The sequence below is a fragment of the Anabrus simplex genome, chromosome 2 (assembly GCF_040414725.1).
Source record: "Anabrus simplex isolate iqAnaSimp1 chromosome 2, ASM4041472v1, whole genome shotgun sequence".
NCBI lineage: Eukaryota > Metazoa > Arthropoda > Insecta > Orthoptera > Tettigoniidae > Anabrus > Anabrus simplex.
The window spans coordinates 1195669249-1195694735 of NC_090266.1; the positions used below are offsets into that span (position 1 = coordinate 1195669249).

General features: G+C 42.4%; 1 protein-coding gene across 1 annotated transcript in view; it reads left to right on the forward strand.

Moving 5' to 3' along the window:
- Positions 1–11641, forward strand: part of LOC136863404 (carboxypeptidase N subunit 2) — a 32201-nt gene extending 20560 nt beyond the window's left edge. The window contains exon 2 of the mRNA XM_067139815.2: positions 9065–11641. Coding sequence (XP_066995916.2) covers positions 9075–10445 — 1371 coding nt within the window. The 5' untranslated portion in view covers positions 9065–9074 and the 3' untranslated portion in view covers positions 10446–11641. The remainder of the gene's footprint in view (positions 1–9064) is intronic.
- The last annotated feature ends 13846 nt before the right edge of the window (positions 11642–25487 follow it).

A 25487-nucleotide genomic window follows, 5' to 3' on the forward strand; every position in this document is an offset into this window, starting at 1 on the left:
TCTCTCAATTCTTCCCAACCCAAACATTGCAACATTTTTGTAACGCTACTCTTTTGTCGGAAATCACCCAGAACAAATCGAGCTGATTTTCTTTGGATTTTTTCCAGTTCTTGAATCAGGTAATCCTGGTGAGGGTCCCATACACTGGAACCATACTCTAGTTGGTGTTTTACTAGAGACTTATATGCACTCTCCTTTACATCCTTACTACAACCCCTAAACACCCTCATAACCATGTGCAGAGATCTGTACCCTTTATTTACAATCCCATTTATGTAATTACCCCAATGAAGATCTTTCTTTATATTAACACCTAGATACTTACAATGATCCCCAAAAGGAACTTTCACCCCATCAACGCAGTAATTAAAACTGAGAGGACTTTTCCTATTTGTGAAACTCACAACCTGACTTTTAACCCCGTTTATCATCATACCATTGTCCACCGTCCATCTCACAACACTATTGAGGTCAACCTGCAGCCGCTCACAATCTTGTAACTAATTTATTACTCTGTACAGAATAACATAATCTGCATACAGCCTTATCTCTGATTCCATTTCTTTACACATATCATTGATATATATAAGAAAACATAAAGGCCCGATAATACTGCCTTGAGGAATTCCCCTCTTAATTTTTACAGGGTCAGATAAAGCTTCGCCTACTCTAATTCTCTGAGTTCTGTTTTCTAGAAATATAGCCACCCATTCAGTCACTTTTTTTTCTAGTCCAATAGCACTCATTTTTGCCAGTAGTCTTCCATGATCTACCCTATCAAATGCCTAGATAGGTCAATCGCAATACAGTCTATTTGGCCTCCTGAATCCAGGATATCTACTATATCTTGCTGAAATCCTACAAGCTGAGCTTCAGTGGAATAACCTTTCCTAAACCCAAACTGCCTTCTGTCAAACCAGTTATTACTTTCGCAAACCTGTCTAATATAATCAGAAAGAATGCTTTCCCAAAGCTTACATACTGTACAATGCATGTCAAACTTACTGGCCTGTAATTTTCAGCTTTATGTCTATCACCATTTCCTTTATACACAGGGGCTACTATAGCAACTCTCCATTCATTTGATACAGCTCTTTCAACCAGACAATAATCAGATAAGTATTTTTTATATGGTACTATATCCCAACCCTTGCCTTTAGTATATCCCCAGAAATCTTATCAATTCCAGCTGCTTTTCAAGTTTTCAACTTTTGTATCTTACTGTAAATGTCACTATTATCATAGGTAAATTTTAATACTTCTTTAGTATTACTCACCTTCCCTATCTGGACATTATCCTTGTAACCATCAATCCTTACATACTGCTCACTGAATACTTCTGCCTTTTGAAGATCCTCGCACACACACTTCCCTTGTTCATTAATGATTCCTGGAATGTCCTTCTCTGAATCTGTTTCTGCCTTAAAGTACCTATACATACCCTTCCATTTTTCACTAAAATTTGTATGACCACCAATTATGCTTGCCATCATGTTATCCTTAGCTGACTTCTTTGCTAGATTCAATTTCCTAGTAAGTTCCTTCAATTTCTCCGTACTTCCATAACCAGGAGGGGCTGTCTGACTGAGGCGGTAAAGGCATATTCGGTTCGCCCGGAAGGTGTGGGTTAGAATCCCCGTCAGGAAGTCGTAAAATTTAAGAAAGGAGATTTCCACTTCCGGAGGTGCATATGGCCCTGAGGTTCACTCAGCCTACACCGAAAATGAGTACCAGGTTAATTCCTGGGGGCAAACCACTCCACCCCATCACGTGCTGCGGTTAACAATGGTGGAAGCGTTTACCTTCCACTCCTCCAAGGGCCTTCATGGCCTGTACCGAGGTGTCTTTGTCTTTTTGTCCATAACCAGGAGAATAGTCCGAGAATAGCGGAATAGTCGGAGAATAGCGGAATAGTCGGAGTATTTTTAACAAGAACATGAACTAATAAAACTGTAACGTTCCAGACGTCACAGTGTAATTATGTTAATTTTATTATGTGTAATTAATTCAGGAATTTAACGTCATGATATTTATCTTGGTATGTAATTTTATTATAATTCATGTTTAATCATTTGCTCACTATCATTTCATTACTTTGTAACTACGACTTGTAAACGAGGGCTGAATATCCTAATATTCACTTAGATTCTTGCGACATTCGTTTAAATTTAACTTGCAGTAGATTTCCTCTATCTTGCCACATCACCGAGGAAGAAGGAAGGACAAATTTAGACATCAAATTCTGGGAAAAGCGAGCACGTGTTCAAGCGTTGTAACGACAGCTACCGTATTTCGACCAGAATAATTCAAACTGATCACCGCCTATATTTTCAAAGGAGCGTCATGTTGCCATGGATACTGAGTGAAAGGGCTAATAGAAGAACAGTTGATATCTTGGTTGGGACCCATCTACTCTAATATCTGGAGTGGGGAGAGACGTGTCAACTGATTGGACCACGTGTAGCGACCTGTAATTGGAGCCAGAGAAGGTTATAAAAGGGCGTGTTGGAGCTCTTGGCATCATTCTTCATTCGTTATTATTAATCTTCTTGATTCTTCGATCTTGTATTTCGCTGTAGGTCTGAGAACTTGTCTTATGGTTGTTGTACGATAGTGGACTAGTGTGATAGTTTATCACTTCTACATTAATTACTTCGTTACCACGACGTGGTACTTAGGAATTTCTGAATGAGGGGTGTATAGCCACTCTCATCAGGAAGTACGTACAGCTCGGCTACTAGACCGGTTTGTACCAGTCTAAGACAATAGGTAGTATTAAACTAGATAGAAATGAAACTTCAGGGCACATTTCCAGAAAAGTTGGAAGGATTATTAATTGAGTATCCTCTCCACATAACCCAAGGAGGTTTTTCTAACTATTACTTAGGGCTCATCTCCAATATATGGGATAGAGCATAATAGGGAGTGTTAGTGTCGAAGCCATCTTCCAATTAGTGGTCGGTGCACTTAGCAAGGCAGGAATGGTACTTAGCTGCAGATGAAGATATCTCAAAGACGACCGGTGATGTTCCAGCTACAAGAATGGAAGCTTTCCAAGGACCAGCAGAACAAGACTACATGGTGAGCAAGCGAGTTAAAAATATTGCAAGTTTTCGCGAAGTAGAGTCATTCAACTTTTTGTTAAATTCAGTTCCTATTTTAAATTCAGTTCTCGTTAAACCGTCGTCATTTATATTCAATATAATAAATAGTATTTTCCTAGTTCACTTTAATCAATCTGCCTTAATTAGCCTTTTGATTTCTAATTCTCCTGCTTAATGATTAGTGCACTATCACCCCACCCCTGTGATAAGAGTCCGTCCAAGCTTGATTATAAATTTTTATCTTTAAGTCATCAACTTAAAGATTGGCGCCCTTAGCTTGCATGGTTGCATTTCTCGTTCAATGATTGTTCTCCGAGAGGGGAAGTCACAAAACTATTAGAAGAAGCAGAGGCACATATTGTTATATTAGTGAAACATAGATGAGGCGCTGGTATCATTTCAGGGTTAGGGTATTTTAAGTTGTAAGACAAGATCAGGAAACAATTAGGGGAATAAATATTCTTATAAATAACAGGGTTAATTTTACTCCTGTAAATGTAGTATTATGTAATACCAGACACCATAACAATTGTTATAAATATGAATTCCCAAACAATCTTCGACGCAATCATTTCCCATAACTCCTTGATCCACCTTCGAAATGTTTCCTATCTTCCTAGCATCAGCAGTGACCACCTCCCCATCACCGACCTTCGCGAAAGACAATTGGTCAGGTTGCTGCGAACACAATCATCTCCCACCTCATACTGGGGCCCGGTCCAGTCACATCCTGTCCAGATCACCTTTAACAATGCTTCGGAGACCAACGTCCCTACCTCACTCGCACGCCCTACAAACCCCGACTCTCACTCAAGTTTTTTGACCTCCAGAAACGCTCCCAGTATTGCCTATTCGAATTCATCCTTACACGCGATCCCTGCTTCCTTTGCCTCCACCGTCAGACCATGCGGACCATTTCCGATTACCTATAAGCCCACCGCAGGATACCTGGCCCGAAGCCTCAAGTCCTTATATGCCTCACCTCCAAAATTCTGGCGCAAGCCATCCTGCTTCCTCGGACAACACAGCACCCATTCCTACCCCATCATTCACAACTTAAAATCTCCAACCAACACCCAGGAAAAGTTCTCCTACTTCCGCAAGTGCTTCACTCCTTGAATCTACCAACACTCATGCCACCCTCTATCAGAATCTCCTCTCCTCCCCCTTGTCACAGTACACACACATATTCGTGTCCTCATCCCGAGGTGGTGCAACTCTTTTCAGGGTCACCCCCAATGGAGGTAATAATAATACACTATTGTTGAAAAGTTAAGCATAAGTTACGAGTAAGCAGGACAACAGGAAATAGACCGCAAATCGCACGACGTATGCACCTACCAACCTTACGTGTTCGCTCTGTATAGGAAAGGAGTGTTCCCTGCTTTGACTAGCGGCGTAACCGCAAGGTAAACACTGCCAGTGCCTGCGCCCCATATTACCTCAGTCGTGTTTGTCCTGTTATAGTGTGCGGAGTGTAGCCTCGTGGTGAACGTGACAACATAATGGCACAACGACGCCATTTGGACCCCGTTTTGCAGGGTAGAATACTCGGCCGCCTGGAAGCAGGCCAGGCACAGACCGAGTCGCCGTATCGTTGAATGTGCCACAAAGTGTCATTTCCAGGCTTTGGAAACGATTTCGAGACACAGGAGATGTTAGTCGTAGGCCAGTACCAGGTCGACCAAGGGTAACAACCCCACAACAGGACCGATATCTGGCCTTAACCGCCCGACGAAATCGGAATGCACCTGCAAGACAATTGTCGGCGGTGCTTGCAGCCGTCTCAGGGGTTGCCGTTTCCCGGCAAACTTCGTACCGGAGGCTCAGAACAGCAGGGCATTTTTCCCGACGTCCAGCGGTGTGCGTCCCGCTCACTCCAGTACAGAGACGGGCCCGTTTACTGTGGAGGCGTCAACATCAAAACTGGACCATGAATGAATGGAGGCATGTGCTCTTCGCAGATGAATCCCGCTTCAGTTTGCAAACGATTCCCGTCGCATATTAATCTGGAGAGAACCGGGTAGCCGATACAACCACAGAACATCGTGGAACGGAATCAGTATGGTGGTGGTGGCGTCATGGTATGGGGCGGTATCATGTTGAATGGCCGTACGGACCTGCATATCTTCATGGGTGATCCGAGTAAACACTGTTAACGCTCGGAGATTCAGGGATGAAGTACTGAGACAACATGTTCGACTCTTCAGAGGTGTGGTTGGTCCAGACTTCCTCTTAATGGACGATAATGCCCGACCGCACCGCGCTGCTCTGGTTGATGAATTTCTGGCTGGGGAAGACATTCATCGCACGGACTGGCCAGCGAGGTCTGCGGATCTGAATCCTATAGAACATGCCTGGGATGCATTGGAGAGGCGAATTGCATCCCGTCAGCCTCCACCAAGGACCCTCCAAGACCTTCGCATTGCCCTTTCGGAGGAATGGGATCGACTGCCACAAGAGCTCTTGGACCATCTGATAGAGAGCATGCCACGTTGCTGCGAAGCATGTGTGTGGCCGTTAGGGGTAAGCATACACCCTATTAACAGCATATTTTGTTGTGGAAGTCATTGCCAAGTTTCGTTAGTTGTTGTCAAAGGTGTACCTTAGCTATCAGAACCTTTCTGACACTGCTTTTGGACAAGTTGTGTGACATATGGTGTGTGAGTCAGCTTCCGTTTGTTCAGCAATCCATCTGACATTCCTATCAGGCGGTATGGCCTCGTTTAGTGATTTTGAACACTAGTGTAATGTCGTGTGGCTATTTCTAGCCGAGTGCAACCCTTGTAAGGCAGACCCTCCGATGACGGTGGGCGACATCTGCCATATGTAGGTAGCTGCGTGTTATTGTGGTGGAGGATAGTATTATGTGTGGTGTGTGAGTTGCTGGAAATGTTGGGGACAGCACAAACATCCAGCCCCGGGCCTTTGGAATTAACCAATGAAGATTAAAATTCCCTACCTGGCCGGGAATCGAACCCGGGACCCTCTGAACCGAAGGCCAGTACGCTGACCATTCAGCCAACGAGTCCGTCTCCCAATGGAGGTGAGCTGCATATGGCATTCCAACCATAAACCAGCCCTCCTGCCATTCTTAAATTCCTGGCAGTACAAGGAATCGAACCCGTGCCCCCGAGGACGGTAGCTTTTAGTGCTAAATGTCACGTTCCGGAGACGGATGACTATGATGATGATTATGATTGTGATGATGATGATGATGATCTGAGTACCATTATCGCTGACTTCTCACCAAGAGGACCACTCTTTGAATTCCGGTCAAAGCATATAGGATATTTGAAATGAAACGTTTCCCTGTGATAAAAACGTCTGTTTGTTGGATCCTCAAAGGCTATGCAGCTGTAGGAAAACCACAAAAACCAATGGCAACACCAGAATGAGGCGCAGGCTACTAGGCAAGACGAGGAGTGAGGCAGTAAGCCTACAAACGTAGAAACTGGAGGTCCCTTACCTATAATTAACCTACGACATCAACAGTCACGCCAAATTACGAGATTGCTTGCTTTCTGCATATGGTAACTGGAAAACACACAAATGCCCAAATTCTCATTTAGTATCATTCAATATGTCGAGATAATAATAATAATAATAATAATAATAATAATAATAATAATAATAATAATAATAATAATAATATCCGCCTCTGCGATGGCCCCTGTTGAGCATAGCAGGTGAGGCCGGCTGGGCGAGGTACTAGTCCTCCTTTCCTAGTTGCATCCCCGACCCAAAGTCTCACGATCCAAGGCGCTGACCTTGAGGTGGTAGAGGTGGGATCCCTCGCTGAGTTCGAGGGAAGAAACAAACTTTGGGTGGTAAACAGATTAAGAAGTGAAGAAAGAAAGAAAGAAAGAAAGAAAGAAAGCCCGCCTCTGTGGTGTAGTGGTTAGCGTGATTAACTGCCACCCCCGGAGGCCCGGGTTCGATTCCAGGCTCTGCCACGAAATTTCAAAACTGGCACGAGGGTTGGAACGGGATTCACACAGCCTCGGAAGGGCAAGTGAGTAGAGGTGGGTTCGATTCCCACCTCAGCCATCCTCGAAGTGGTTTTCCGTGGTTTCCCACTTTTCTTCCACGCAAATGCCGGGATAGTACCTAACTTAAGGCCACGGCCGTTTCTTCCCCTCTTCCTTGTCTTTCCCTTACGATCTTCCCATCCCCCAACAAGGCCCCTGTTCAACAAAGAATGTTTATCCCAAAGTGTATGAATGATGGTGTGTTCCGTCTAACTGATGTTTATGAGCTTTATATAATTATTAATTACAACATTTCATTTTAGTGTATTCTACGTAAAGCGCGAATAACATTCCAGATCATATCTGCAGTCAAGGATTTGCCAATAAAAGGGAGAGAGATTACACAGGTATTTCTTACTATCTTTTTATGACATTAACTTACAAATTTGTCACAGGGCTTAATGTGCTGACAATTTCTTAAATCTAAAAGTAGATTTGTGGACGACAAGCATTTTCTACTATCCTTTCCAGCTGGTTAATTTCCTTTACTGTGAATAAGTGAAGCAAGGTGAATCACTGCAATTACCGATCACATTCCTTTTTATAGCCTGGTCCTTTGAACTCGCTTTGTATCGTGAGTTAGACGTAAACAGCCTGTCTTGATCCACACCATCACCAATCATCGGTGTCGTAGAAATCAGCATGTCTTCAAGAATGTCGTTCAGCACTTCACTTGTAGCATGTTTCCATGGCCTGTATATTTTGGTTCACAAATACACACGTAAACACCCACAATCGAACAAGTGGTTGCACGTAGCTGTCAGCTTGCATTCGGGAGGTAGTGTGTTCGAACCCCACTGTCGGCAGCTCTGAAGATATGTTTTCATGGTTTCCCATTTTCACAACAGGCAAATGCTGGGGCTCTACCTTACTTAAGGCCGCGCTCGATTTATTTCCGTTCCTAACCGTTTCCCGTCCTATCGTCTCCATAGGACCTATCTATGTCGGTGTGACATGAAGCAAATTGTTAAAAAACCGCCCAGAATCAAATATCGCGCCTTTGATTACAGGCACGTGCGGAAGACACGAGAGAGAGAGAGAGATATTATCTCCAAACCAAACCCCATGGCACTACAGCCCTTGAAGGGCCTTGGCCTACCAAGTGACCGCTGCTCAGTCCGAAGGCCTGCAGATTACGAGGTGTCGTGTGCTCAGCACGACGAATCCTCTCGGCCGTTATTCTTGGCTTTCTAGACCGGGGCCGCTATCTCACCGTCAGATAGCTCTTCAATTCTGATCACGTAGGCTGAGTGGACCTCTAACAACCTGGGCGACTGCCCTAAATGCAGATCAGGGGTGATTGATTGATTGATTGATTGATTGTTTGTTTGTTTGTTTGATTGATTGATTGATTGATTGATTGATTGATTGATTGATTGATTGATTGATTGATTGATTGATTGATTGATACCTATTTACGGACATCCAAGGCCGTTCTTGATGTTAGAGCGGGGCTTATGCCAGTTTGCCTTTCTTGTTAAAGGTCAACACTTTACGAAATTGCAGATGTGTTGTTTGAACGTGTTGCTATTATGGAGGTACCGGGCGAGTTGGCCGTGGGCGTAGAGGCGCGCGGCTGTGAGCTTGCATCCGGGAGATCGTGGGTTCGAGCCCCACTGTCGGCAGCCCTGAAGATGGTTTTCCGTGGTTTCCCATTTTCATACCAGGCAAATGCTGGGGCTGTACCTTAATTAAGGCCACGGCCGCTTCCTTCCAACTCCTAGGCCTTTCCCATCCCATCGTCGCCATAAGACCTATCTGTGTCGGTGCGACGTAAAAGCAACTAGCAATATTATGGAGGTCAGGCAGAGAATTTCTAAGGAATGTAAATGTAAATATTGAGACGGCTTGTGGTTTCCAATTTATCGCAAACTTGTGTAGCTCCCGGGCGGAAAATAATATTAATGATATATTGTTGATTTGTTTCAGGTGCGGTATAATGCGGCTTATTGTTCTGGTGGTGTTGGCGCTCGTCATGTTCTCTTCCTGCTGCTCTCTCATCTGCCCAGAGGGATGCCGGTGTACGAATGTGTTAGATTGTGCCCGTGTTCAGCTACACATCAGCGAATTACACGTGTCAGGAATGAACCTAAGCAATACCCTTGCAAGTCAAACAGCAAGCCCGTTCAAAAATCGGAACGCTTTGCGAACTCTAAACTTAACTGCCAATGGCATCTCAGCTGTAACGTCACAGACTTTCGAGCCCCTCATCAACCTCAAAGAAGTCTACCTAGATTCTAATAACCTACGGATATTAGATTCCAATACTTTTCTAAATAACAATCTGTTATATTTATTGACATTAAATAACAACCCTTTTGTTTCGATGCCTATACTGACAGCACCTTCTCTAGGGTGGCTGGAGTTGGAGAACTGTAATCTTACAGAGATACCTCCCCACGTGTTTGACAACATGACAGAGCTCTTCTACTTGTCTCTAGATAACAATCGCCTTCACGTGCTACCTCAGGAACAATTTCAGAAGCTAACCAAGCTGAGTTACCTTCACATTCGTCACAATTTGCTCACAAAATTTGATGCGCTCACCTTCAAGTACAACAGAATGCTGCAGGTGCTTTATCTGGAGAACAATCCACTAATCCTGCCAGAGAACAGCGCCTTCTTAGTTTCGTCATCATTGCTCATCCTAGATTTATCGTTCTGCAATATAACCTTCCTTCCACGAAGAGTATTTACTAAGCTTCCTCTACTTAGATCACTGAAACTTAATAGCAACAGCTTAAAGGAGATTTCGTTCGAAATATTAGCAAAATTGAAGGAGCTTAAAGTTTTAGATTTAAGAAATAATAGAATCAACTCAGTTCGTACGGAAGAGTTCCTCAATTTAGATTTTAAGAACAATTTATTCGTAGATCTGCGTAATAACCCACTAAAATGCAGCTGCAGTGATGTGTGGTGTCAAACATTTACAGACGAGTGTGATGTGGGTAATGTGAGCGTGAAGCTGCCCTGTTCAAGTGACATAATGACTTCCTGTGACTGGATATTCATAAAGGAAGATGACCTCAGAACAGAAGACGTGGAGGGAACCTACAGCAATGAAACACTCCCACTACTGCCCAAGGAGGAGCAAGATCCAATGGAGATAAACGCAGCATACCTGACGATAGGCCTTGGTGCAATTGTTGCCATTACCATGCTATTGGCAATAACTTTCGCAACGGTACGAGGCTGCAGGCGTAAGGAAGAACCTACTGTTCTGGACGAGGAAGATCTTTTTATGAAGCCTTCAATAAGGTGGACAGCAGTCGGCACAGCGTATGCTGATATGAGTCCATCCAAGGTATGACCCGCTTAATTCGTAGCACAACCTGGAATACTCCGCTGGTTGAAGACTAGAAGCAGTAAGACGCTTCTCCTTAGGTAAAACGTCATTAGCATTTTACGTACGGTACAGTATGAGATGTTATTGAAACGCAAGGAAATAATGATAAACGTATCTGGTTAAACACGTCAGCAGTTATACGAACAGGAAGATGATCAGAAAATTCCTTAAACAGACTTCTATATAGAGATTTAAAAACAACTAATTTAAGTCAAAGGTTTCGAGTAGTTTCTTGTTGTCTTTCCAAAGAAATGTTGTTTTAGTGACGAAGGTAATCAGAAAGTTTACCGGGAACTACCTCACACGAGAGCCAGTAGCTAACTATGAACATGCTGTACAATGCAACTACATTTCTTTGATGAGATCTGTGACTATAATGAACGGTTGCTCGGGCACACAGCACTGTAAGCGGGCTGGCACTCTCGATCACTGCGGAGATACCCGAGTTTGAAATGGAGGCAGAAAATAATGAAAGAAACAGGTCAGAAGTCCACGTCATTTTCAATTAACGTTGTGAGAAATAAGTTACTTACGGTCATTGCAGTTTATAAGACCGGACACAGCCTCAAATATGTTTGTACTAAATGCAGTGAATTACAATTGTAACTATTATATTTTAAGAGGTGCTTCAGGAAGATTTTAAATATAATACGGAGTTAAGTTAGATATGCTGTGGCTTGTGATTCTTTGGGTTTAAATTATCTGATAAACTCACCAACAACCCAATCATGCTTACCTGGAATAACATCAGTTAGGTTATTTATTTGAAGATGTACTGTAAATCTACTTGGTAGATGAATTTACATTGTTGTACTTGGATAGTAGATATTGTTGTCATCACTCGTGATGAAACTCCTCACCATTATCATCGGACGCCTGGTAAGTTTTAAATACTATTTTCAGAAATTCAGTGAACAGGGAAAGTTACATAACACTGTGCAAAATCAAGCAGTAAACTATTGGAATTATGTAAATATATTACGTTTTCTTCTTCTTCTTTCTTATTTATCTGTTTACTATCCAGGGTTGGTTCTTCCCTCGCACTCTGCGAGGGATCCCACCTCTACCACCTCAAGGGCAGTGTCCTGGAGTTTCAGACTCTGGGTCGGGGGATACAACCGGGGAGGATGACCAGTACCTCGCCCAGGCGGCCGCACCTGCTATGCTCAAAAGGGGCCTTGCGGGGGGGGGGGGATTGGAAGGGCTAGACAAGGAAGAGGGAAGGAAGCGGCCGTGGCCTTAAGTTAGGTACCATCCCTGCATTTGCCTGGAGGAGAAGTGGTAAAACCACGGAAAACCACTTCCAGGATGGCTGAGGTGGTACTCGAACCCACTTCTACTCAGTTGACCTACCGAGGCTGAGTGGACCCTGTTCCAGCCCTCGTACCACTTTTCAAATTTCGTGGCAGAGCCCGGAATCGAACCCGGGCCTCCGGGGGTGGCAGCTAATCACACTAACCACTACACCACAGAGGCGGACTTATTACGTTTTGCTGAAAGAATAACAGGCATTTTACTTTTAAAAAGATAGAAATACTATCATTCCTATCCAAGGAATTGTAAATTGTAAACCGTAGCTTGTACGCTTAAACCTATATTTGTAAATTGAAGCATAAAAATTATAACGTGTCAGGTTTCTTTGAAATTACAGTCTAAATATAAGAAAATAGACTGTTTATATCGAGCGCAGTATAAATCAAACCGGAATATCTTGAAAAGGTCAGTTTTCTTGCGATTATAGCGCCTTTTAAAATAAGACTGTACCCCAATCAACGTTTCGCTGTACGATTCGTTGGCTGAATGGTCAGCGTACTGGCCTTCGGTTCAGAGGGTCCCGGGTTCGATTCCCGGTCGGGTTGGGGATTTTAACCTTCATAGGTTAATTCCAATGGCCCGGGGGCTGGGTGTTTGTGCTGTCCCCAACATCCCTGCAACTCACACACCACACATAACACTATCCTCCACCAAAATAACACGCAGTTACCAACAAATGGCAGTTGCCGCCCACCCTCATCGGAGGGTCTGCCTTACAAGGGCTGCACTCGGCTAGAAATAGCCACACGTTTCGCTGAGTAGCGGAGGAGAGCCTCGTAGTCACTGCTCCAATTTCTTGCAAAGTGTGTTGTTGGTTCTCTCGCTTCACTGTGACGTAAGCTTGCTACGTAAGCTGTCCGTATTTACGTCACGCCAGCTTGGCCGCACTGGATTAGCTTTAACGGGCGCCCAGCTGAGCACCTCTACAGGCAAACCATGAACTTCTTCAGAAGCAGCCTACAAAACCAGCAAATACCACACAGTTGCAGCGAACCGGTAGATGGAGGCACAAAAGGTTACGGATTCTTACAAATACGTATTACAGTTTATTCGTCATTTCGGCTACAGTAAACGAATAATAAATTACAAAACTTTACTCTTAATTGCATTTCTCGAACATTTGCGATACGAAAGAATGACGGACGAATGAATACTGACCTCTAGCAGTATAGTTTCCACCACATGGTTTCGCTGTTCCCGCGAAGGGACGTCGCTCGACGCGTTTCCCGGTGACCATACAGCAAACTGTAGAAAGATACAATTCTATACTAATGAAATTCTAACGATACGAGCCCTCAATTCAAAAGCCAGTGCTCAAGAATTTGGGGAAAGTTATGCGTTCAGCGGACAAATTGTGAAAGTGTGGAACGGTAAATGGAAACGTATCGTTCAGAAGATTAATATGAACTTGTATTGCATTTCTCACATCTACATGTCTTCGTTTTTACGGTCCAAGTGGGTTAATTCGAAGTTGAAGGAACCAACAAAACAACCCCGAATTATATACCGAAGGTTTCAATTTTATTTCAACTTTTAATTAAAATAGGCATCAAATCGATACAATTGCAGAAATAACAAAGTAGAAAGCGCATTCCGGAGAATTCCGAAGACTCTTACTATTTTACTCTTTCTTTAAAAACATTTTCCGATCTCGCGGTTAACTGCCGTCTTCTCAACAAATGTTAATGTTTTGTATTGCATGGACACAGTTCGGTAGTAAACTAACAGTGACGCCCGTCATGTACCGTACTCACAATAGTTCCCTACACCGCTGTATAAACATGCACACTTAAAAAACCCTAAACGCTACAGCCTGTTTCCAGTCATTCGACCGGGTCAGGAATGGAATGAATGAATCCCCCATCTAGCGGCAAGGATAGGAATTGTGCCGGCTGCCGAAGCCTGTCGCACTCCTCTGGGGCAATGACTAATGGCTGACAGACGAATGAAATAACATTGAAGAATGTTGCTGGAATGAAAGATGACCCGGAGGAGAACCTGCCCCGCCTCCGCTTTGTCCAGCACAAATCTCACGTGGAGTGACTGAGATTTGAACCACGGAACTCAGTGCACAGTGGGCCAGGAATCATATCTAGCTGGACAAAAATAGTTTTTAACTGGAATGCTTTATGTTTGACATTTTATTGTTAGACAAGTACTGGTACTGTTATTAATAGGCCTACTAGGCCTATACTATGTGCACTATACGTAATATCTCTGTTTTACACTGCCACAATATATCCTTATCTTTCCTCACTGCTCCTAGAAATCATCCTCATCGTCATCATCGATTCTCGTAATCTTCATCCTACCGGGCGAGTTGGCCGTGCGCGTAGAGGCGCGCGGCTGTTAGCTTGCATCCGGGAGATAGTAGGTTCGAATCCCACTATCGGCAGCCCTGAAGATGGTTTTCCGTGGTTTCCCATTTTCACACCAGGCAAATGCTGGGGCTGTACCTTAATTAAGGCCATGGCCGCTTCCTTCCAACTCCTAGGCCTTTCCTGTCCCATCGTCGCCATAAGAGCTATCTGTGTTGGTGCGACGTAAAGTCCCTAGCAAAAAAAAAAAAAAATCTTCATCCTCTTCGTCCGCAACACACAAGGTTAGAGTTCCGCCGAAAATTCCCGGTTCCCGTAGCAACTGCCGCACTTCAAATGGCAAGGCTCGTTCTTCTTATGCAAGAAAGTAGAATTAACGGGGCAGAACTTAACAGAAGCCTGTTAAACACATCTTGAATATTGTATTCTCGAGACGATTTTCTTGCATGACCCTCCCTGTCGCCTAATGTCTCCTGCGCTTCTTCACTCAGGATGGCCGATACGATTATACTTCTTCCATGTATAAGGATATTGTGTACGGTATATGGAAGGAAATTCCACGGATATAACTCAAGCTACAGACGTGTCGTGTCTGCAGTAAAGTTATCAAATTTATCAACATGAACAGGAAGTCCATTTTATATGGCATGCAGAATCACAGCTAATCCCTTGATTCTTTCTTCATTGATTCCGGTAATTCTAGCTGATTTGACTGGGTCACGAAAGAATCATCGAGCAGTATTCCCGTCATTGGAATTTCCTACTCCTCCACACATAGGCTGATCAACTCTTAGACCCATTTCAGACTGAAATCGTGCTACTATCTGCTGCTTCCTCATAGCAACTTTGACCTTGTATTCGGGTTTTCAAATCTGCCATGCTTTTGCATCAATTCGGTAGGCAATATGCAGAATGCATTCAAAAAATCTAATGTATGCATGCAGCAGTGAAAGACCAAATGCAAAATGGCTGGCATTATCTCTTTTTGATCTTGACTGAATATCGTCCATGGTTTTGGGTGTAGCTCCACATACATACCATTTTTGTGTTGGAATTTCACTCAAAGAATTGCAGACTTTACCATCAACCATAGTCAGGGCAAAGTCAGTAATTACATTAAAATTCACGCCTTCAGCAGCAACTTTAGTGGGAACCAAGGATCGTATTTGCTCTTCAGTACAACGAACTTCTCTCTCACACATGCTTGATGTCTCCTTTTCGTACAGGACCTTGATTGGACGACAAAATCTTGGAGAGGAGGGATGCAGATTTTGCCATAGAACCCTATTACTTTTGTCCCCATTTGAAACGGAATGTAACTGTAAAGGCACCAAAGAAATAACAAATATATCTGAGTCACTTAACTCTGTATTTTCTTTGTAAACACTTGGATTACTACTGTCCTGACAGCCCCACTTGAACTCTGCTTTTACCGTATCATTGTCTTTAATACATTGTTTTATAACATCAGCTTGAACACTAACAAGTCGATGAATTGTGTGGTCTAGAGAGCCTGCAATGTTACTTCAGCAGAGATCTCAGCCACCTTGAGAGCTGCCTTTGGAAGGTAGCACTTCAGTTTCGTTTCTCTCACAACTTTATACATTGGATAAATGCCACTGTCCCTTGCTTTTACCCCACTCGTATGTTAACATACTGTCTCTTTGAAAACGCATTATCTACCAAAACCCCTCAAGCTTCTTCTGCGCTATAATGCATAGGAGGCACTGACGGTGATCTGAAAGCTCTCTTATACCTCGTAGTCCTTTGCGGTGATGATTCCACAATAGCTTTAAGAATTCCTGCAGCATCCGTTTTACCAGTGGACCTAAGTGATACTTGCGCTGCAAATACAAGTTCTTCATTTTTATGAAATAATTGTACTTCTCCATCTAACCATGCACTGCATTTGGTAAGAAAATGATCTTTCTTTCTGCCGCCCTGCTTCCTTTTTATAACAAAATTGCACTTAAAAGCGCTTAGATATTTTTAATATTCCTTAAAATGTCCTTAGAAGAGTTATGAACGTCATGTTTGCGCACTAGAAAATCATTTATAATGCTTCAGTAGAAGCATTAATACGCAATACCTCCACGAAGAGTTCCCGTCTTTTCACAACACACCACCGCGCCTGCGGAGTTAGTTCTGTAAACAATATCATATTTATCAAAACGGCGCAAATATGCACGACATTTTAAGGATGGAAATTGAAGAACACACTATCCGCCATAGGTTGTGGTCTCGAATAAGGCTGAATTCTTACAAGTTTTCTTTATAAGTCTACGGGAATTTAATGAATTTGAAAGTGATCATTACTTCTTCAGTGGTTACAATTGACACTGTATAACGCAACGAATATAATTCCGATAGTTATTATATACATTAAAAGTAAAAGTGCTTACCCATTGTGACAACCTAACACCAAGATTAAAATTATGCGTTTCTTCTTCACCGTATTATCACAACAAAGAGAGTTTCTTGTCAACTAACGCATCAAGAGGCGCGCTATTGGAAGCGGCCGACGCATCGCAACTTCAGTGTTTATTTTATCTTGATTTATGACAGGGAGAGTCAAAACAAACTCAGGCTAGTGTAGTTCAGACAGTGGTATTTCAGATAACTTCCCAAAACGACTTTTGTCCAGCTAGAAATGATTCATGTGCAGTGGTGAGAGGTCGGCACGCTGCTGCCTCTATTGTGCTCCTATATGTCAATTCGAAACCCTTAAAGGGCTGCCTAGAAATGAGTGGGAGGGAAGAGGAGGAAGCGAAGTTGACAGTTGTATTTTTTTTCTGCAGGGCAGTGTTTATTAGTTTCAAGTGTGCGGCTTACTTCATATTTATTGTATGGTTTGATCAGTCATCAAAGGAGGACTTTGTCGCAGCGACTGAAATACTGAGCTCACATTCATACGTCTTTGACCTTGTGTACCTGTTTCTGTGCCACCGTTGTAGGTACCAGTGGTAGAGTGTCGGCCTCCGGATCCCATGGTAGCGGGTTCAAACCTGACAGAGGTATACGGATTTTTGAAGGGCGGCAAAAAGTCTATTCGGCAATCCATGCCGTACGATGTCGGGTTGTAAAAGATGGCTGGTGACACATTTAGTGCTTACCCGACAACATTAATTAAATCTCAGTCACAGACGCCCAAGAGCCCAAGAGAGATTCGGTTTGCCCTGTCTGCCATCTAGTAGGCCTAGAGCAAAATGGAACGTTGAAATTGACGAGCAGACACCCAGATGGTGTCAAATTAAAATGTCTGCACACGGTAGCTGAGACCATACGATTATTATTATTATTATTATTATTATTATTATTATTATTATTATTATTATTATTATTATTATTATTATTATTATTATTATACCGTTGTAGGCTCTGCATTGAAGATGAAGGTCGACAATTCAAGCCCGAACCCGATGTGATGCTCTTCTTACGTTGGTGGAGGTTTATTGAAAAAATGTGGAACGCACATCCACCACCATACCCGAAGCTTTGTCAAATTTGACACCCAACAGCGCCCAGACCATGCATTTCTGCACATGGGTTCCCACGTGAAACATAATCATTTCGTCATCCCGCACAACATACTAAGTGTTGTTGGCGTTGTTTTCAATCATACTGTACTCAGGTTGTTTGGGAGATAAGTACAAATATTTTTCTGCTGGTTATTGATAAGACCCTGAATATATATTCCGTCCAAAATAATGTCCTATTTCAAAAAGAAGTAATGAAGTTGAAAATGTAATATTTGTAGTTCAGGTAGTCTGTATTGACGAACGATTTAGACTTTGCTCACATACAGTATAACATATTACAATATTTTCCAGTAGGAAACGATCGCTTCTTGTTTGTAGAAAGTTTTCGTACAACTTGCGCATGCATACTACCAGTGATATATTTAGAATTGCTTCTTGCATATTACGCATGTATACGTCCTGAAGTCGCATAGTAGTGATGTGTACACAGTGTTGCCAACATGGTGGACTTCCCACTAAATCTAGTTTTGTTTTACTCTTCGTCAGTAGGCAAATTTTAACATACGGTGGGCAGTGGAAAATCTAGATTTTTCATGATTATGTCAGTGAATATTTTGATGGTTTTCCAAATAACGTTTTATGCATTATGATATAGAGAGTACAATAATGTAACAGTTCAAATAATGTTCCTGGTGTTGACAGTGCCATCAAAAGGCGAACCGGGGAAGACCTGAACTGTAGGTGGAGGTGAAATGTAGGGAGTTCCTTTAAAAAGAGTGGAGCAACGAACGCTTACTTGCGTCTGTCTTTCTTCTTTCATAGTAAAGTGTCACTTATTCAAGTGTCAAATTCACTTAAGGTTGTTATAGTGTCGATTTCCCTTCCTTAATCATGTAACTTGGACGCCAGCGCTGAGATTAATACATTAGTTGGAAAAATGTGTCCTTTATGAAATGGTCTCAAAACATGAACACCGTTCAGTTCTTGTGTAAAGTGATGAAATGCTGCGATGCAAGTAAGATAAATCCATTTGGGGAACTGACAACATCTGCACTGCCGAGGTCAGTATTGTCATGGTCAAATGCGAAACCAGAGGGAATGTTTAGTCAGCAGAACATTATTGAACCTAAATGAGGATTCGGTGAGGAATGAGGAGAAACAATGAATGCTGCCATAATAATTTCGTGTGGCTATTTCTAGCCGAGTGCAGCTCTTGTAAGGCAGACCCTCCGATGAGGGTGGGTGGCATTCGCCATGTGTAGGTAACTGCGTGTTATTGTGGTGGAGGATAGTGTTATTTATGGTGTGTGAGTTGCAAGGATGTTGGGGACAGCACAAACACCCAACCCCCGGGCCATTGGAATTAACCAATGAAGGTTAAAATCCCCGACCCGGCCGGGAATCGTACCAGGGACCCTCTAAACTGAAGGCCAGTATGCTGACCATTCAGCCAACGATGCTGCCATATGAGCTAGCAAACGAAGTACCGGTATTACAACAAATTGGGACTCTGAATATAGTTCACCTTGAAATATACTCGTATCTCGAGTACTTAACCTATGAACTAAAACGATATACTTAATTTACGTGTTGATATAGTATTTTCGTAACTAAACAAAGCTTAAGAGTGGAGGGAAGAACGGTGGGGGCTAGTGGTTTCTTGTGGTTTTCAAGCAGCCGTTTAGTGGGTAATCGTATTCCACTATTGGCAACGCTCAGCTACAGGGCAGGGAAGAGAATTGCTTCTTACGTAGCCTATTACGCATGCATACAGCTGAAGGATGGTACAGCGGGTGGTATAAGTGGAGGGAAAAACGAAGCTACTACGTACCTCACAAATATCGCACTCTACGTTAAGCTCCTCCCTCGGAAAACACATTCGCTAAATTTAAAGAAAAAAATCATATTTAACGACCTGCGGACATTCATGCCTTACTTCCGTAAAGTTATTTGTACTTATCTCCTAAACATCTTGTAAATAAGGCCCTGTGTGATGCCTGCGTTGAACAGTGTGTGGGTTGCAAAATATTTCATGACAAAAAGTTGGCATAACAAGTTGAACTCAAGGTACCATTTTGTTTACTGTTCCGTGTACTGAGGTAAACTATAATTAGCCGTAACAGTGGTTTTGTTTCTTGTCTCCCGACAATTCCGACCTTTTGTAAGGAAAAATGTTCTCAAATGACGCCTATGCCAATTCTTCAGCACGAATGAGTGGGCTACTTTAATAAAGTATCTCACAATAAGTTGAATATATCACAACACTTTGGGGTCTTATATAGACAGGTTGAGCTGTTCAGACACTACAACTCTGGACTTCAGAGTCCAAGTTGGCGAATTCGATCCCAGCTCAGTTCGGTGGTATTTTAAGGTTCTATAATACGCCAGCCTCGTTTCGGTAGGTTTACAGACATGTGAGAGAAGTCCTGCGGGATAACGTTCCGGCATTTCGACGTCTCCGAAAACCCTGAAAGTAGTTAGTGAAATGTAAACTATTATTATTATTATTATTATTATTATTATTATTATTATTATTATTATTATTATTATTATTATATTGTAAATATCATTACTTGTGAATGAATGTTGCATGTACTTTGCTATGTAAATACACAAATATATAAAAGATGTATCGATCATTGTTTTGTTTTTCTTCTTGATCCATCCTGCCTCTGTTCTTTTCCCTTTTACTATAACTGGAGGGGTGAGTGGGTGCACTAGCAAAAGTGTCAACATTTCCCGAACTTGTAGGAAATAACCGCCCGAGAAACCGTCATATGTTTAGTTCGTCAGCTCGGTACGACGAAGGTTTCTTCCATTTTGTTTTTATTCAAAACCAAAGCCAATTTCTCCTAATATACCTCGGAAGGCACTACTATCTGTCTTGCTAGCTAACTGGCACCGGGCGAGTTGGCCGAGCGCGTAGAGGCGCATCCGGGAGATAGTAGGTTCGAATCCCACTATCGGCAGCCCTGAAGATGGTTTTCCGTGGTTTCCCATTTTCACACCAGGCAAATGCTGGGGCTGTACCTTAATTAAGGCCACGGCCGCTTCCTTCCAACTCCTAGGCCTTTCTTATCCCATCGTCGCCATAAGACCTATCTGTGTCGGTGCGACGTAAAGCCCCTAGCAAAAAAAAAAAAAAAAAAAGCTAACTGGCGACTGAGTAGTGTTTTTAGTTCGGCACTGGAGTGTTGTATTGAAGTTTACGGGATGAAGTCCGGAACCGTCGGCTGACATTTAGGATTGATCAGCGTCAGTCGATTTACTCCCATATTAAAGAAGACACCTTTGTAATATTCAGACACTCGTTTTAAGACCAATAACTGATGAAAAGATAATCACATTCTTCTTCTTAATTCAAATTGGTCAACTAAGAACCACGACATTCAACAATTTTGTTTGGAGCGGGCCTTGATGTTTGCCAAGTTAATTCGCATTCTCTGGCTAGGTTTTTCCTTCCACTCCTTCGTTCAGAAGGCCTTTACTTCGGATCCCTACTTTGCCTATGCTTAACCAATTGCTATTATAGCATAACTTATACCAAGTTTACCAAAGGCTACCTTTTTAGGCCAAGAAGGGATCCGAAGTTTCACCAGGCGGAAATGTTGGAAGGAGCTGGTATATCATCTAGGGCCTGTCTTATTTCGTGATGGTTTGTCCTGGAGCCCATTTTGTGCCCATATTCTTTTTTCGTTCACAGACTGAATGTTTGCACATTGATATGTTCAATGTGAACTGTTAATGACATAAATACGAACCGTGTAATACACCACGAAGCTTTTATAAGCACTTGCAACATGTAGTTCATCATTCTTTCTTTTGGATGCGAAGCTATATTAATTTCTCAAGAGTACGTATAGAATTCTACATAATTAGAACTGTTTCTCAGAGCTGTATTTCAGTTACAGGTATTCGAGGCGAAGAGTGTTTAAATAATCGTGGGCTTGGTACGCCACATCATAATTAACTTACAGCGGAGGGAATTTCTTAGTGAACTTCCGACGTGGGAGTAACATGGTAGTATTCACTAAGGCCAAATGAAGCATAAGTCTGGGTCACAGCGATGACGCCCCGGAAGGAACGGATGAGCGATGGAACTGAATGTCAACTAAAATGACTACAACTAAAATTTTGATTTGAATCATATTTCTGTCTCGGTACCACTTAGTTCTCTGTAAAGTAATTTCTATTGGTTTATCATTATTTGAAGGTAATAATTCTTTCCATTTCACTAATTGCTGTAGATTTTATGTAGACTTAGAAGAGAGCTTAAATTTGTTACGTGACTTGTAGTAGTCATATTAGTAGAATTGATTTTCATTTGGTATACCGAGCTCGATAGCTGCAGCCAGTATCCAGTATTCGGGAGATAGTAGGTTCGAACCCCACTGTCGGCAGCCCTGAAAATGGTTTTCCGTGGTTTCCCATTTTCACACCAGGAAAATGCTGGGGCTGTACCTTACTTAAGGCCATGGCCGCTTCCTTCCCACTCCTAGCCCTTCCCTGTCTCATCATCGCCACAAGACCTATCTGTGTCGGTGCGACGTAAAGAAACTAGCCAAAAAAGGTAGCATCTGGTATGAATTCCTTAAGTTACGTTTTCAGTGTGCAATAATCAATTACCCGCACGGTAATTAATGCCACTAAGTGATATTTATGTGTTAATTCAACTTGCATTTTTTTTTGCAAGTTGCTTTACGTCGCAGCAACACAGATAGGTCTTATGGCGACGATGGGACACGAAAGGGCTAGGATTGGGAAGTAAGCGGCCGTGGCCTTAATTTGGTTACAGCCACAGCATTTGCCTGGTGTGAAAATGGGAAACCACGGAAAACCATCTTCAGGGCTGCCGACAGTGGGTTCGAACTGGCCGCACTTAAGCGAATGAATTCAACTTGAATGGTGGAATAAAGTTAGAGCGCGTTCATCTAATGGGATATGTTGCTTTATGTTGTGTAGTAAATTTAAGACTTCTTAACTTAAATTCATTAGATTTGAGCAAGGCAGGACATATAACTTACCGGTCGAGTTGGCCGTGCGATAAGGGGCACGCAGCTGTGAGCTTGCATCCGGGAGATAGTGGGTTCGAACCCCACTGTCGTCAGCCCTGAAGTTGGATTTCCGTGGTTTCTCATTCTCATACAAGGCAAATGCCGGGGCTGTACCTTAGTTAAGGCCACGGCCGCTTCCTTCCAATTCCTTGGCTTATCCCATCGTCGCCATAAGACCTACCTGTATCGGTGCGACGCAAAGCAAAAAAAAAGGGCATAGTTAACAATAGGGATTACTATTCAAATGATATCAACCGTAATATTATAATAATTACTGTTCTGGGGATTTCGTAGGTCACAGGGGTGTAAGAAGCTGCCGAGGTGAATGGGTGGACAAGGAATTAACTAGAGCCTCAGTTAACACAATAAATATTGAAATTTTAATCTTCCTTTTTTGGATTAAAATCTGATAAATAGAAGATCTGAATCAACAAAAACAATATTATAATGAGCTAGACAGCTCCAACAATGATGACGTAAAGTTCAAAAATCAGGTACAAACTGAGAGAATTAAAAATACAGTATTAATATACACAGAAAAGAGCTGGACTGCTCTTGGCAGGTACAACATTTACAGGAGCACTATTTGCTCGTATTCTTCACACTACAAGGGAGCCTGAGCTCCAACTATAGCATAGTACAGCCTCACAGAGGCATCAGTTTTTAATAGCGCACTTACAACCCGTCAGTTGTCCATAATGAAGGTTGAACATGATTGGCTAGGAGGAGAAACACTTGCACTCCTTCTAGAAATATCTAAAACCCTATGTGGGCTTATGGCCCAAAGATACAAAGGCTAAGCCTACTCTACACCGGGGTGACTAAATGAGAAACATTAAATACCAAAAGAGTGTTAAGAATTGTAGAGGTTTAGTCACCCCATGCCAATTTGAATGGGAATCAACAGAGGGTAATCACTCTTTGTTCGCTTACATTACATAGAACAGAGCCCTCAAACCGGCCGAACATTCTACATTTAAACCACCAGATTTAGAAATTTACATAAAATAAAAGAGGTTTGAAACCTTTCCCTCAAGCTATCTGCCGGAGCTATCACAAGTTATGAAAATTCTGCCATTACCTTGAATTGCTGAGCCTTCCGAACGCCGCTCGCGGCCCCTGCCCCTACAGAACACGCCGCACTCAATTAACTTGAGCGGTGAAGATGACAACACGGCCCTAAAGCGCCCACCTTTTACAGTATTTGAAGGGAAAGTTTCCAGAACTCTTTACAGATAGGCTGGATTCCTGTACACACGCCCAATTTTAATTGGCTAGTGAAAATATTGATAAATTTCTGATTGGTTGGTAGATATTGAATTAACCAGCATAAGTGTTGACAACTTTTACACATTAACAAATCAAACTTCAAAGCTTAAGGTTTGCCACCTGTCACAATACAAATTTCTAATAAATTAATTATAGTTCGGCCCGCTACGGAGAGCAACAAAACCGATGACAGAGATATCTGACGGTTAAAAATCCAAGTATCTGGCATAACATCAGTTCAAGGTAGATTACATAGAAGGCCTTATAGAAGGCACGCAGTTTAACTTGTACCCCCGTATTACACTTAAACATGTTTACATGTTGAGTGTTTAATATGTTTTAGAATTTGTTATGGTATGCGTATGTGATGGGATGTGCTCCATTTCTTATTCTTCACGCAATGCGTGAGTGATTTTGCTGTTGGGAAATACAGTAGGTTATCGTGCCTAAAGTTAACAGCGTCGTTGTGGAATACTATTGAGCACCGCGTAGCAGTTGTAATTGCTATGGTATTTAATATAAAATGATTTAGTTTAAATGATGTTCCGCACATTCAACTAAGTAGAATGCGATGAGAATTGTGCCTGCCAATCCCAACTACGATTCCAGACTAAATATATTTTTCAGATCATCGTTTCATTTCTGCAAATGGATTTTTTACGTCATAATATTTTGCACAACGTTGAAGATAGACCGAATGAGTGACCACGTGTTTGTTTTCAGTCACAAATTAATTAGGACGTAGTCATAAAATAAATACAAATTCATGGAATCTTCTGATGATAATTTTCTGATTCGTGGCCAATTACAAATCTATATATACAGTGGAACCTTGGATTGCGAGCATAATTCGTTCCGGCAACATGCTTGTAATCCAAAGCGCTCGTATATCAAAGCAAGTTTTCCCATAAGAAACAATTGAAACGCGGATGATTCGTCCACAACTCAAAAATATGTATTCGCATACCATTTCTAAACCAAAATATAACGTAAAACAAATTAAAATGCACTTTTCCTTACAATAGAATCATTGTTGGTGTGAGGAAGACGAGAGATGACATGAGAAGAGTTACTGTGTACCACGAATTTCACTAACGGAATCACTGCTATCTGTTGGCTCACTGGAATTGATTTATTTTCGTCCAACTTTAACGGGGAATCTGTCCAATGACTATTGCTTTTGCCTCTTTTTGAGGATTTCACGAAAATGTGACATTGCATTGTCATTGAACTGATTCATCGCTCGCACTGCTACAGCCTTATTCGGGTGGTGTTTTTCTACAAAATTTTGCACCGTTTCCCACATCCCGAATCTCAGTTGAAGTGAGAGATTCCATTGACTTTTCCTCCTTTCTTCCCCGGACGAGATCTCCATAACCACCTCCTGTTGTTCGCGATGCTGGCCCATCAGTTCGTTGGTGGTCAGTTCCTGGCTATGTTTTTCCACCAGCTCTTGAATGTCCACGACATTCACCTCCAGCCACACAGTCTTCCCTAAGGACACAATTTCATCGACAATCGGCGGCTCATTGTCACCAACAATTCCCTCAAAGTCACGTCCAAGAACACAGC